Source organism: Sus scrofa, chromosome 18, assembly GCF_000003025.6.
Source record: "Sus scrofa isolate TJ Tabasco breed Duroc chromosome 18, Sscrofa11.1, whole genome shotgun sequence".
NCBI classification, from domain to species: Eukaryota; Metazoa; Chordata; class Mammalia; order Artiodactyla; family Suidae; genus Sus; species Sus scrofa.
The window spans coordinates 6,907,861-6,923,202 of NC_010460.4; the positions used below are offsets into that span (position 1 = coordinate 6,907,861).

Consider the following 15,342-nt stretch of genomic DNA (forward strand, 5'->3'; position numbering starts at 1 on the left):
TGACATAACCTCACTAGCTGGCTTTCTCTCCTTGGGGTATTTTTTAAAAAGTATTGGGGAGTTCATGCTGTGGCAAAGTGGGTTAAGAATCTGACTGCAGGAGTTCCTGTCGTGGCACAGTGGTTAACGAATCCGACTAGGAACCATGAGGTTGCGGGTTCGGTCCCTGCCCTTGCTCAGTGGGTTAACGATCCGGCGTTGCCTATGAGCTGTGGTGTAGGTCGCAGACGCGGCTCGGATCCTGCGTTGCTGTGGCTCTGGCGCAGGCCCGCAGTTACAGCTCCGATTCAACCCCTAGCCTGGAAACCTCCATATGCCGCGGGAGCGGCCCAAGAAATGGCAAAAAGACCAAATAAAAAAAAAAAAAGGAATCTGACTGCAGTGGCTCGGGTCGCTACAGAGGCCTAGGTTTGATCCCCGGCCTGGGTGTAGTGCGTTAAAGGATCCAGTGTTGCCACAGCTGCAGCTCAGATGCAATCCCTGGCCCCAGGAACTTCGTTGCTGTGAGTACAGCCATTAAAAAACAAAACAAAACAGTATCATTAGTTTCAGTACCCTAATACGGTATTGCTTAATTGTAGTTATGACCCATCTGACTCCTATTTGTGAGCAGAAGCAAGAATTGGGGGTTTTTCCTCAGTGATTATCCATTTTCTTTTTCTTTTTCTTTTTTTTCTTTTGTTTTTTTAGGCATATGGAAATTCCCAGGCTAGGGGTCGAATCGGGAGCTGTGGCTGAAGGCCTACACCACAGCCACAGCAACACCAGATCTGAGCCACATCTGCGCCCTACCCCACAGCTCATGGCAATGCCAGATCCTTAACCTACTGAGCAAGGCCAGGGCTTGAACCCAGGTCCTCATGGATACTAGTCAGGTTTGTTACTGCTGAGCCACAATGGAAACTTCCTTCTTTTTCTTTTTTTTCCTTTTTTTTTTTTTTGGTCTGCCTCTCAGCATATGAAGTTTCCAGGCCATGGACGAGATCAGAGCCACAGCTGTGAGCTATGTGTCAGCTGCGGCATTGGCGGATCCGGGCCAGGGGTGGAACCTGTGTCCCAGAGCTGCAGAGATGCCACTGATCCTATTACAGCACAAGGGGGACTCCTCCTTAGATTCCTCAGATCATTTATCAGAAACATGTGTGTGGTGGGAATGTCAAGAGGAGACGGGGAAGACTGCCTTTTTCTGTTGTCACTCACTACCCCCCACCTCCAACCCTGAGTACTTTTTTTCCTTTGTCCGCACCTGGGGCGTGTGGAAGTTTCCAAGCCAGGGATAGAACGCGAGCCACAGCTGCCACCAGAGCCACAGCAATGAGAATGCCAAACCCTTAACCCAATTTTTTTCTTTTCTTTCTTTTTAGGGCTGCACCTGCAGCGTATGGACGTTCCCAGGCTAGGGGTTGAATCAGAGCTGCAACTTCCGGCCTACACCACAGCCACAGCAACGCTGGATCCGAGCCTTGTCTGCAACCTACACCACAGCTCACGGCAACACCAGATCCTTAACCCACTGGTGAGGCCAGGGATCAAACCTGCATCTCCATGGACACTATTTGGGTTTGTTACCACTAAGCCACAACGGGAACTCCCTTTAACCCGTTTTGACATAAGGGAACTCCAACCCTGAGTACTTTTAATTTTTAGTGAATGTATGTTCTGGATATACAATAGATGCTTCTTTAAAAATAATGCACATGATGATATTTTGTCAGCTACATACTTTTAAAGCTCTACCCTTTGGCCTTCGCAGCAAGGCTGTGTTCTTTTACTAGATGGAAGGGTTGCTAATGCGCTTTGTTGGTGTCTCTACACCCTGGGGTTAGTCCTCGTCAGCAGAGCTCAGCCGCCTGCTCCCATCACTCTGACACAACCAGACCCTCTAAAGGCTTGACTTCCTCTTTGGGGAAACAGGCATTTGTCCCAACAAGGCACCACTATCAAAATTTGCCCTCAGGAGTTCCCATTGTGGCTCAGCAGGTTACAAACCCAAGTAGTATCCATGAAGATGCGGGTTCGATCCTTGGCCTCACTCAATGGCTTAAGGATCCGGGGTTGCCATGAGCTGTGGTGTAGGTCACAGACATGGCTTGGATCCCACGTTGCTGTGGCTGTGGCTGTGGCTGTGGTGTTGGCTGGAAGTTGCAGCTCTGATTCAACCCCTAGCCTGGGAACTTGCATATGCTGCAGGTGTGGCTCAAAAAGACAAATAAATAAATAAGTAAAAGATCGAAGGCTCATCCTAGCACCATGGACCCATCTATACCTGAAGGCTCAAAACTTTCTCTCCTGAAATGAAGACAGTCCCCCACCCCAAGGACAGCACCAGGCTCCCCAGTCTCAAACAAGGTGCCCTGTCTTCCCAGTCACGCCTCATTCCCAACTTCTCAGCTCGCTCTCCTGCCCAAACGCACATCTCACTCTTACGACACAGCGAAAGGTCAGACAAAAATGAGCAATAACTTCATTCGCCAAAACAACCCACCCGGACTGCTCCTTCCTTTACTTACGTCTTCAGGGGACATGTTATCCACTAAATCCACTGGCTCCTAGAGAAGAAAGACATGGGTCCTAGTGCCTGCGCTCGTCTTCCTAATGGAACCACAAGGAGAGATGGCTGTGGTTCCATTAGGAAGCGCCCCAGATGCCTCTTCCCAACCCATCATCCCTCCCACTGGATGAAGCTTTTCTTCCATGGTGGGATGGGACTCTTCCCTCCTGATGTAAGGACCGTGGGTTTCTCATTCCTCAAAGACAGGCTCCCTTTCCCACATCCTCCAACCCCAACCCCGCTCCCCTCACCTGGGTGGGTTTTTTCTTTGTGGGACGAGCTCTGCCCAGCAAGCAGCGCAGCAGGGTCCGAAAGACAGAGGGTCTTTGACCTGAGAGGAGGGGTGGGTGGATGGAAGTGGAAACAAAGCAATGTCCCTCCTGGGAGGAAGTGGGCAGGGGCTCCGTGTGGTCCCTGACACTGGGTTCAAAAGGTCCATACTCCCAGGTTCCTCACCTCCAGAGACACTTTCTCCTCTCCCCTCCTAACCCAGCCCTTGCCCCCGCGCCTTGGGGCAGTAACACAGAGACCCCCTCCCATCGTCCACAGCCTCACCCCTCCTCCCAGTCAGAGCCCTTAGGCTGAGGAGCACCCAGAGATAACCCACAAGGCGTGACAGTGCATGATGGGAGAATCTTCACCTGCAGGCTCTGGTGCTTCCGGCTGCTGCTTGGGGCTGGGCAGGGGCCCATTGGGCTCTTCAGGGTGCAGTGGAGCAGTGGAAAAGGGAAGAGGAGGAGTCAAAGGAGAGGGCTGTAAGGAAGAGTGAAAATCCTCAGTCGAAGAAGGAGCCTACCTGGCACTTGCCTGCCTCTGCGAGCTGGTGTCCTGGGAAAACTAACTCTAGTCTTCTCCCAAATTCACACATCCTTACAGCTCTTTGAATTCTCAGGGTACCGTCATTTGCAACCGTATCTCCTCCAGTCCCTGGACTCGGAGACCCTGACTGAATGGCACTGATCAGCATCCTTCCTCCCTCTTCCGATGTCTCCTCGGTCCCCACCTATTCTGTGCCCCGGCCCTTGCCAGCCCGCTCACCTCGGGCTTCCCGCAGACATCCTCATCCTCGTCCTCATCCACAAAGGCGAAGGACTCAGGGCGCCCCTGCGGCCAGACGCCACGGCGCCCCACCCCAGCCTTGCCATCGAAGGGCAGCTCAGACAACTTCCTGGCCATGTCCTGGGCCGCCCGCAGCCTCCGCTCAGGGCACAGGTGGCGCTGCAAGAGGGACTGCAGTTCTGACCGCTCCACGGAGCCCAGCAGGATCATGGAATCTGGGGGGATCCAAGCTCAGCCTGAGGGCAGCTCAATACCGTCCCCCAGACCCCCCTTGGCAGGGTGGCGTCAGGGACAGAAGCCCAGCACCCCGTCTCTTTTTTCAGTTCTTTCTCTCCCCATAAACTCATTTCAAAAGTCTTCCAGGATTGACCTCACTCATTCCCTTTTATTTCATCCGTTTGGCATTTAGAGCCCCAAATGACGGGACACTAATTGGTGCTAGTTTGTACTTATTTTGATGCAGCCCTTACATGGACTGTTTGCAAATAGGTGAACTTGGTGTGAAAATAGGCTCATCAAGCCTGTCCCCCAAAAAGAAATATTATAAACCGTTCGCATAGACTGAGACTGAATATCCTTTGGAAGGAGTCTACAAGGAAATCTGCTGTTTAATCACTTAACTACTCTGGTCCTTCTCAGTAGAAACAAAATGCCTACTTTTTCTGGGAGGGGCTTATCTATTTACTGGGATTCTGCTACTATAATTAACATTTTTTTATTATTATTTTTTTTAATTTTCTTTTTATTTATTTTCCCACTGTATAATTAACATTTTAATTAAGTTTTAGGGCCATAAGACTGTAGCAGTGCTATTGAGACAAATCTTACCATTAGGTCTTAGTCATTATTACGAAATCTCTGCAGCCCAATCAGCTGTACCCCTGTTCCAATAAGAAGTAGGGGTGGGGTGTCAGCATGAACCTCAAGGGTCCTTTGGGGGATGGAAGTTCTCATTGCGGCGCCGCAGAAATGAATCCGACTAGTGAACATGAGGGTGCGGGTTCGATCCCTGGCCTCACTCAGTGGGTTAAGGATCTGGCATTGCCATGAGCTGTGGTGTAGGCTGAAGATGTGGCTCAGATCTGGTGTTGCTGTGGCTGTGGTATAGGCCGGCAGCTATAGCTCCGATTTGACCCCTAGCCTGGGAACTTCCGTATGCTGCAGGTGCGGCCCTAAACAAACAAACAAACAAACAAAAAGCAAAAAAAAAAAAAAAAAAAAAAAAAAAAAAGGCTCTGAATGGCCCTACATGATTCTCCCTATTACAGTAATTCATTTTTTTTAATTTTTTAATTTTTTTTGTCTTTTTTGCTATTTCTTGGGCTGCTCCCACGGCATATGGAGGTTCCCAAGCTAGGGGTCGAATCGGAGCTGTAGCCACAGGCCTACGCCAGAGCCACAGCAACATGGGATCCAAGCTGCGTCTGCAACCTACACCACAGCTCACAGCAAAGCCGGATCGTTAACCCACTGAGCAAGGCCAGGGATCGAATCCGCAACCTCATGGTTCCTAGTCGGATTCGTTAACCACTGCGCCACGACGGGAACTCCCCTATTACAGTAATTCAAACACTAGACAAGTATTTATCTACTACCTAGTAAATACCTACAAGGAGGCCTTACAATCTCTTCCCTCAGGGGATGCCCAGACTAGGCAGGAAGATGACACAGATATATAAATCATAATGAGAAATAATATAGTGGAATTCCAGTCGTGGCTCAGCAGAACCAAATCCTACTAGTACCCATGAGGATGTGGGTTTGATCCCTGGCCCCCGCTCAGTGGACTGGGGATCCGGTGTTGCTGTGAGCTGTGCTACAGGTCCCAGCTGCAGCTCCAATTTGACCCCTAGCCCAGGAACTTCCATATGCTGGGGGTGCAGCCCTAAAAACCAAAAAGAAAAAAAAAAAAAAAGAAATTACACAGAACAGGATTAAGTGCCAAAGATGGGTAGAAAGGACGGGGAAGGAGGTGAAATCACTGCTCATTGAACCCATTCATTCCTTCAAGTGGAACAGTTTCATCTGCTCTTCAAGTTGGGCACTAGAGAACAGCTATCGTTTAGCCAAGCAGCAGAGAGTACCACATACGAGGCCGTAAGATTATAGCTGAGCCTCGTTACTCACAGATTCCCTATTTTCAATTTTTTTTTTGTCTTTTTATCTTTTTAGGGCCGCACCTGCGGCATATGGAGGTTCCCAGGCTAGGGGTCTAATTGGAGCTATAGCAGCCAGCCTACCCCACAGCCACAGCAACGCCAGATCTAAGCCGCGTCTGCGACCTACACCACAGCTCTTGACAACGCCGGATCCTTAACCCAGAGCAAGGCCAGGGATCGAACCCACAACCTCATGGTTCCTAGTCAGATTCGTTTCTGCTACACCATGACGGGAACTCCAGATTCCCTATTTTCCAATTCACCTACTGGCCCCACTATATTTGTAACCTCAAATCAGTACTTGTGGTGCTCTTCCAGTCATTCATACACACGTGCAAAGCAGCAAAAAAAAAAAAAAAAAAAAAAAATCAGAGCTGCCCTGTGCACATGTTCCCAGCTGAGATTAAATAAAGTGACACTCTATTTTTTCCCCCCAGCTTTCATATTATAAACAAGTGTCCCTTTCATGGTTCATGGTCCATTGAAGGCCACTTTTTTTTTTTCATTTTTGTGTTTTGCGTTGGTCATTTTGCTGTTTAAAATTGCCCTCGAGTAAGAAGGCCATGATGTGGCTTACGGAGAAAATACGTGTATTAGATAATCTTTGTTCCGCTAGGAGCTACGTGCTGTTGGTCATGGTGAGTTCAATGTTAATGAATGAACAGTACATAGTGAATAAGGTGTCTTTAAGGAGAAACAAACACAAGAAAAGTGCATGCTTTGATTACTTGAAGAAAATGCGATCAGAGGCTTACAGGAACCTAACCCTGTATTCCCTCTAGGAGCAATGATTCAGTATAGTTCCTGTAATTCCGTGTTCATGATGACTTCACAGAACAAGGAATAATGAGAATCAACTATATTTTTTCTTTTTTTTTCTTTTTAAGGCCACACCTGCAGCACATGGAGGTTCCCAGGCTAGGGGTCCAATCGGAGTGGCAGCTGCTGGCCTGCACTAAAGCCACAGCAACGCAGGATCTGAGCGGCATCTGTGACCTACACGGTAGCTTGTGGCAATACTGGATCCTTAACCCAGTGAGCGAGGCCAGGGATCGAACCTACATCCTCATGGTTCCTAGTCAGGTTCTTAAGACGCTGAGCCACAAGAACTCCTCAACTGTATTTGTCTAATTGGATTTTTAACTGTCTTCTTGTGCTGGTGTTAGGGCTATGATTTTTCTTCCTTGAAGTGGATCTAGTTCCCTGAGAAGCACAGGCTGGGTGTCCTGCAGCAGTCCGGGTGGCCCCTACAGAGAAGCCCAGCCCAGGGTGCCATCCCCGCCCTGCGGAGCCCTTGCTCAGGTCACTAACTCGCTGTCTGCAGTCCATTCCTTCCCACTGACCTTTCGAATCAACCAGTGGTAAAGTCTTGAGTGTGGTGGTCTGGAGCAGGTTTTGCAGCTCCCCATACGTGCAAGAAGCTGAGACAAACTTCACATCACGTACCATGATGTCCTCGACAAAGATTGTAAATTTGCTATGGAGGGAGAAAGCACGGGGGGGTTAGCCCCACCAAATGCCTGTCCCTTGGCAGCCCCTTTCACCCCTCCCATGAGATTTGCCATGCATTTGATCATTCCTAATATTTACTGAGTACATGGGAATAGAAAGGGAAGTTAAAAAGCAGTGCTTCCAGGCATTGACCCTGACCTCATTCTCAATCTCAGAAGCTCCCACCCCAACCCCATCAAGTCTGAGCTAATTCCAGCTGGTGCCCCTGACCTGAGCTGGTTCCAACCAAGGTCAGGCAAGTAGGGTAGCTTCTTGACCTGGATGATGCTGTCATAAAGGGAGGGCTGCAGGCTCTGAGCCACCATGTTGGCCAAGATAACAGCCACCATCATGGGTAGGATGTGGGCAATCTGACCCGTTAATTCGAAGCAAATCACGGCTGTGGAGACTGTGTGGGACACTGCACCAGTCAGCGCTGCTGCTCCTAGAATGAGACACAGGAATGCACCCATGGGTTATGGCTGCCATTCTTGCATGGAGGCTACATGGGAACAGGATGGGAATGATAGGGTGGGGAGACATGACCCTGGGCAATGCCAATACTTGCGAGATAACCATTTGTCAAGAGTAGGGGCTAGAAACTTAAATGTCCACCAACAGAGGAATGGATAAAGAGGATGTGGTACATATACAGTGGAATATTACTCAGCCATAAAAAATGAAATAATGCCATTTGCACCTAGAAATTGCCACACTAAGTGAAATAAATTTGACAGAAAATGACAAATATCACGAGATCACTAACATATGGACTCTAATAAAAAATGACACAAAAGAACTCATTCACAAAATAGACTCAAAGATTTCAAAATCAAACTTACGTTTACCAGAGGGGAAACGTTGGGGGAAGGGATAAATTAGGAGGCTGGGATTAACACATACACGCTACTATACATAGAATACATACGTAACAAGGACCTACTGTATAGCACAGGGAAATCTACTCAGTACTGCGTAATACTCTTCCTCTATGAGAAAAGAAACCAAAAAGGAATGGATATATGTGTATGTGTAACTGACCCACTTTGCTGTATATCTGAAACTAACACAGCATGGTAAGTAAGTCAACGATACTCTAACAAAACGTTTTTAAAAGAATAGGGGCTAGAATGCCGAACTGTTAGATCACCATCTTGGAATTCCCATCTCGGCTCAGCGGTTGACGAACCCGACTAGCATCCATGAGGATGCCGGTTCGATCCCTGGCCTTGCTCAGTGCGTTAAGGATGCGGGTGTTGCCGTGAGCTGTGGTGTAGATCACAGATGCACTGTAGATCCCGCATTGCTGCGGCTGTGGTGGTGATTCGACCCCTAGCCTGGGAACCTCCATATGCCACGGGTGCGGCCCTGAAATGACAAAAGACAAAAAAAAAAAAAAAAAAATCACCATCTCGATATCATTCTATGACCTTTGGCAATGTACAAAAATTTTGTATGTGCCCAAATTTTCATTTATAAAAGAAGATAGGGATGTGCTATCTAGTTCTTGCTTTTAAACATCTGGAGCACTTTTAGACGAGCATTGGAAAACCCATTTAGAGCATAATTTGTGAGTGATTAGTTAAAACCCAAGAATCATGCTGTGGACTGGAAGCAATGCCTGATTCTACTATTTCTCAACTGTATGAATAAAACTTAATTCTTCCAAAACACCACACTCTCCTCTCCAAGGTGAAAGAGTCATTAGGTAAGTTCTAAGGCCCTCACAGATCTAAAATATTACTATTCCATAAGCTCTTTGAAGACAGAATCTGCCTTACTTGTTTGTGGTTACATTTTTCCCACCAATCAAAATAGTCCTTAGGGCATTAACCGTATGTCTGATTTAAATATGGGGGAGATATTCTATAAGAAAAGATGCAGGGGAAGCCATACATAAAAATGGAACAAGAAAAAGTCACAAAAGGGAATATTGGGAGGAATGATTCTACTGGACGGGGCATAGAAACATACTCCAGAACATAAACAGATATGTATCCTGGGAAATGACCACCAGGGAGAATGGGGGGTTGGGGGGGCTCCTACCTGAGAGGCATGAAGGTGGGGAGTGGGAGCAGGTGCCTCTCACTGAGGAAAGAGGTCTTTGTAAAGAACTGAGATGGGGAGGAAGGTCGCCATATAAAGCTGGCTGGTTCCCTATCAAAGGGAGGCAGGGCTTTGCAAGTTATGGAATTTCAAGGAAGAGGGGAGGGACGGAAGAAGGAAGCATAACAGTTCTGGGGAATATACCGGTCACTTGGTCAGGCATGGCTTTTGGTTGCATGGCACTACAGCTTTAATGGAAAAAGATGATCTTAGACTTTCAGGATGTTACGGCTGTAAGACAACTCATCAGTCACTTTATTATTTTTTTTTTTGTCTTTTGTCTTTTTTTAGAGTCACACCTGCAGCATGTGGAGATTCCCAGGCTAGGGGTCTTATCAGAGCTACAGCTGCCAGCCTACGCCACAGCCACAGCAACACGGGATCCGAGCTTCATCTGCGACCTACACCACAGCTCATGGCAACGCCAGATCCTTAACCCACTGAGCGAGGCCAGGGATCGAACCCGAAACCTCATGGTTCCTAGTGGGATTTGTTTCTGCTGCACCACAACGGGAACTCCATATTGGTCAATTTAGAATAAAGAAACTAAGGTGCAGAAAGGCAGCTAACTCATCCCATGGTCATCCAGGTGACCAGAAACGGGGAAGAGTCCAGAGCCCATGTTTCTTAGCCTTGGCCACATGCTCTTAAGTCCCATCAATATGAGTCCATCTGCAGGTCAGGAGTATTCAAGCCAGTCACCTACACTGTTGTTTTCATAATTCTTTGAGGAAAAGAAAGAAAGAAAGAAAGAAAGAAAGAAAGAAAGAAAGAAAGAAAGAAAGAAAGAAAGAAAAAGAAATAGCCCTTTCCAAACATTCAGAGGTGATCCTAGGTGCTCTCATCCTTATTATCTCATTTAATCCCCCAAAGTCCTTTTTTTTTTTTGTCTTATTTATTTATTTATTTATTTATTGCATTTTTAGGGCCACACCCACAGCACATGGAATGTCTCAGGCTAGGGGTTGAATAAGACCTGCAGCTGCCAGCCTGCACCACACCTCAGGCCATTTCCGGATCCTTAACCCGCTGAGCAAGGCCAGGGATAGAACCCACATCCTCATGGATACTAGTCAGGTTTGTGACCGCTGAGCCACAACATGAACTCCCCAAATTCCTTTTCTGCATGAAGAAACAAGGGCTCAAAGATGTTTAATAAGCGCTAATGAGTCAGAGCCAATGAATACAAGCTGAATTAAACAGCATTACAGTCAAACCATATTGTGTAGCCTGGGGTGCCGATGTCATGGGGGAGTTTGAGGGAGGGTATTGGGGTTACAGGAGGGTGGGATGTGTCTCACCAATGACTGCATAGCCCCCAGGTAGGATCTTGTAGATGATGTCATCAAATAAAATGCCGTCCGGGAAGAGCATGGCCATGATCTCTCCCACCAGCCTTCCGAACGCAGCTCCTGGGCAGAGACACAGGTCCTCATCCTCTCTCCTTTCAGAGCCAGCGCCCCCTCGGGTGCTAAGACGGAGTACAAACCCCCAGCATTGCCGGCCTTTCCTTGTTTCCCCGGTACCCTAGGTTTCAGCCATCAGTGAGATGCCAGGCTTCCCACCAGAACTTACCGAGCACAAACACAGGCATGAAGCCTCCGCAGGGTATGGGCATAGTGGTAGCCACGATGGACATCCAGAACTGGGGTGAAAAGAGGAGTCAGGATACCCTCTCAACGACCCACCGCACACACACACACTCAACCCTCTTCCCGCTGTCCTCCTCCTCCTCGCTTCGAAACTTACAGAACTCCTGGGATAGCCAATCTGTCCGTCACCCTCCCTCCAGAACCCAAAAGCACGGAACGTTCGGGGCAAGAGATCACCAAAGACAACACTGTAGGAAGATTCGTCCAGACAGCTACCCCAAATGGCTCCTACTTGGAGTGACAGTATTTGCCTTTAGGTAATCTACAGCTGGGAGAGAAACCCCAGACGATGCCTGAGAAAGGGCCCTACCCCACTGCATCCTCTTAGCTCAAATAGGTCACCTCTGCAGAACAGCCGGAAGCTCTTGAACCTGGACAGATTATGTTTCTGAAAAAGAGCCCCAGATCTAAGCGGCAGATACCCTAAAGTCATAGTGACGTGACTGACTGAGCTTCAGTGGGGTCAGTTACAAAGCCACCTGTATGGCAAACCTCAGGAGGGCACCTGGAGTGAAGACTGTCCTGCCCGAGCCACTTCCTTCAACACCAAATCACTCTAAACAAAGGCTCAGAAAAGCAGATCTGTCCCGACCATCCTGGACAAACACATCGAGAAACCAGGCCAATCAGCCAGGATAACAGAAAAGACCTCCAAGGCCAAAACGGTATTTCAACAGAAGTTGGGAGGATGGCAGCAAAAGCACTATGTACCTTCTGCAGCAAAGAATGCAAACAAATGAGAAACAGACTGGGAAAAGAGGTGCGGTTGAACTTTCAAAATACATGGAAAGGAAATTTAAAAATGAGACATAATGACATAAATTAAGCAATAGGTTTACATGTCGCTTCCAAAATAAGTAAACCAATCTTAGAAGAGGACCTTAAACTAATTTGGTGAAAGATGATAGCAGCCAAAGGTCAAAATAAGTAGCCAGGATCAGAATATTTACAATTTTAAAACGGCACCAACTTTATTGTACACTGATGAGACACAAATCTCCTAATAGTCTGACCTTAGAGAGAGTCCCTGGGGCCAGAGCTGACTTCAACAGGCAGTGACAAAGGCTCTGAGAAGGCTTCATCCTAGAAGCTCTGAGATGAGGCAAAATACACTGTCATGTTAGAAGGTGACTGTTTAAAATGGTAGAGGAGGAGTTCCCGTTGTGGCTCAGTGGTTAATGAATCTGACTAGGATCCATGAGGTTGCGGGTTCGATCCCTGGCCTTGCTCAGTGGGTTAAGGATCTGGCGTTGCCGTGAGCTGTGGTGTAGGTTGCAGACGCGGCTCGGATCTGGCGTTGCTGTGGCTGTGGCGTAGGCTGGTGGCTACAGCTCTGATAAGACTCCTAGCCTGGGAATCTCCATATGCCGTGGGAGCAGCCCAAGAAATGGCAAAAAGACAAAAAAAAAAAAAAAAAAAAAAAGTGGTAGAGGAGTGCAAAGTTAAATGTACTAATAAAGAGGATACAGACTGAGAATTCCTTGAGAGCGTAACAAGGAGGCATCAGAGACCGCCTTCTCTCAGCACCGGCACAGTGCTCAACAGATGCCGGTAGGATGCAGGTGGGTAGGGGAAGTTAGGGAGGGAGGGAGGGAGGAAGGGAAGAGGAAGGAAGGGAGGGAGGGAGGGAAGGGGGCTGGTCAAATAGGCTTCATGCAAAGCAAGAAAAGCATCTTAGAGCTAATTTTTGCTTAAATCACAGGAATGCTTGCAGGGGGACTTGTTGAAACTGTGGGATGCTACTGGATGCTACCCCATTGAAATGTCTGGAGACAGAGTTCTAGGCACCTGTAATTTAAGCTTCTTAAGTGATCCTGACGTGGAACATTTTGAGACCCCCATGAACTATTCGGCACTATCTCCTTGAGATAAGTACATGAAAGCCATCGGGGATTTTGAGGGTTCAGGTTAATCTGAAAAGCTCCAGTAATACAGATAAAAGGTGGCCGGTGGGCCTGATTTCAAAGGATGAACTTCAGATTATCTTCCAAGATAATCTGTAAGAACAGTATCCGGATCAAAGGACATTGAAGTGATCAACTCCTAGAGAGAATGGCATTCCAATTCGCATTCTCTTCACAGAGAAAGACACTTGAGACTAGCACATTTTTTGAGCGATCAGCACATGAAAGCACGATCCAGGCACGTGATCTGGGACCTAAATAACGCCCAAGAGTTTAGACACCCCATTCCAGAGACCTAGGACACCAGAGACCTGTCATCACAGAGCTGACTTCATCTGGACGCTTCCCTTGAAAGTTCAGGCAAGAATTCGACAGAACCTCAGGCTGCAGTGAGAACTCATGAGGATACTAGGTAATAAAGTTAGACAGACGTGTGAAAAGAGGAACTGAGAAGTTGTAATTCCATTCCTGCGCATTGTGAAAGTTCCAGACTTATAATAGGATGGTATTTCCTACATCTTCAGATGGAAGAAGATGGAAGTTCCCCTCATCAACGTTACAAAAGAGCTGAACTGAGACTCTTACCCGCAAGCATTGATACTCCCAGAGGACCACACAGGCTATATTTCAAATCAGACAGTGGAACTTTTGTGTTTTAATTCGGCTGGGTAGCCTATTGCCCACCCTTTGGAAATAAAAAGGGTATCTCCTTCTGTGTCCAAGGATAGAACAGTGGAAATGCTGGGAGCAGTGACAACTAGGTAATACCATGGATTTATAGCAGTGAATCATTTTATAGTCAAACATTACAGAATAGTGCAAGCCTGCTGCAAACAGTTAGGCTTGGAATATAGCCCAAGAAGGGTGTGAGTTTCTTTTCTTGACTCCCTTATGATGTCACCCCTACTGAGGATGTAACTCAGCGAGAAACTAATAATCGTGACATGCAGTTGAGTCCTTCTACATGATCCAAGTAAGTTTCTCAGAATAAACTTTCATCTGTGAAGTGGAATCCAGATATATATGTGGGAATCCGGGGAAGTGAGGTGAGGTGTGAAGGAAATGTTGAAAATATATACAGAAATTTCCATCTCCAAAAAATTTCCAATGCCTAACATTTCAAGAGCATACGTGATCCCCAAGTTACCATAGAGCTCAGTCTAGAGGCGTATCAGAAAAACGTAATTATCATGGAACAAGAAACTCTGAGATGCCATCAAAATGTGGACTTGCTTACTGCAGGTGGGCTTGTAGGCTCGACAACCAATTACGGGAAGTTGGAGTTTATAAATTAGAGAAGATAAACTCTGTAACAAAAGTCCAAGAACCAGATTGCTAATAAGACATTGAGACCTGCTTTATGATAAAAATATCAAATCTTGGAGTTCTCTTGGGGCGCAGCTGGTTAAGGATCCAGTGTCGTCACCGTAGCAGCTTGGGTCACTGCTGTGGCTCGGGTTTGATCCCCGGCCTACGAACTTCCATATGCCACGGGCCTGTCCCCACCCCCCCAAAAAAAAACCAACAAATCTTTTGAAGTAGGAGATGAAACGGATCGAATTACTAAAGTGGGTATGCAAAACATGGATGCTACAGACCCGATTAACCCTTTTGGAGTGGAATGGGAAAGAACATACAAAAATATAGCTTCCAAAAAACCCACAGCCCATCCTAAGAGTGTAATTATAGTGTGGGAACCTGGACAGACACATACCTGGTATCTCTACCCATAAGCCCACTGACAAGCACATTAAAAGAGCAGTGAAATCCATGAAGGAAATTTTTAAATAATTTTTTCAAACATAAGCATGAGACTATGATCAAGATCAACAAACACGCACTGGATATTTGGCACACAGTAGGTGCCTAAGAATATTTACGGAGAGAATGAACCCACTACCGCCATTACAGTATAACTCAATGACTCATATCTTGGGGAAATACAGATTCGCAATAAGTATCAAGAATAAGAGCAAGGTATTAAAAAACATGAAAGTTCAATGTGGACCGACTTTCAAACGAGAGCCATAATATACAGAGGAAAAATGTGGGGTTATTCAGGCAAAACATACTATTAATAATAAGGCAATTGGAGTTCCCGTCGTGGCGCAGTGGTTAACGAATCCGACTAGGAACCATGAGGTTGCGGGTTTGATCCCTGGCCTTGCTCAGTGGGTTAAGGATCCAGCGTTGCCGTGAGCTGTGGTGTAGGTCGCAGACGTGGCTTGGATCCCGCGTTGCTGTGGCTCTGGCGTACGCCGGTGGCTACAGCTCCGATTCCACCCCTAGCCTGGGAACCTCCATATGCCATGGGAGCGGCCCAAGAAAGGGCAAAAAGACAAAAAAAAATAATAATAATAATAAAATAAAATAAAAATAATAATAAGGCAATCATCAAGAGAAAAAAAGGGCAATCAGCA

General features: G+C 47.1%; 1 protein-coding gene across 2 annotated transcripts in view; it reads right to left on the minus strand.

Annotated features, from left to right (window-relative positions):
* The window catches only part of CLCN1 (chloride voltage-gated channel 1), a 38,991-nt gene that overhangs the window by 5,321 nt on the left and 18,328 nt on the right, over nt 1-15,342 (minus strand). The window contains exons 13-20 of one of the 2 annotated variants that reach the window (XM_021078561.1): nt 10,942-11,011; nt 10,668-10,778; nt 7,492-7,705; nt 7,113-7,246; nt 3,590-3,825; nt 3,193-3,304; nt 2,803-2,882; nt 2,511-2,549 (exon numbers count right to left, since the gene is read on the minus strand). In XM_021078561.1, coding sequence (XP_020934220.1) covers nt 2,511-2,549; nt 2,803-2,882; nt 3,193-3,304; nt 3,590-3,825; nt 7,113-7,246; nt 7,492-7,705; nt 10,668-10,778; nt 10,942-11,011 — 996 coding nt within the window. The remainder of the gene's footprint in view (nt 1-2,510; nt 2,550-2,802; nt 2,883-3,192; nt 3,305-3,589; nt 3,826-7,112; nt 7,247-7,491; nt 7,706-10,667; nt 10,779-10,941; nt 11,012-15,342) is intronic. The other variant, XM_021078562.1, reaches the window with a different exon arrangement.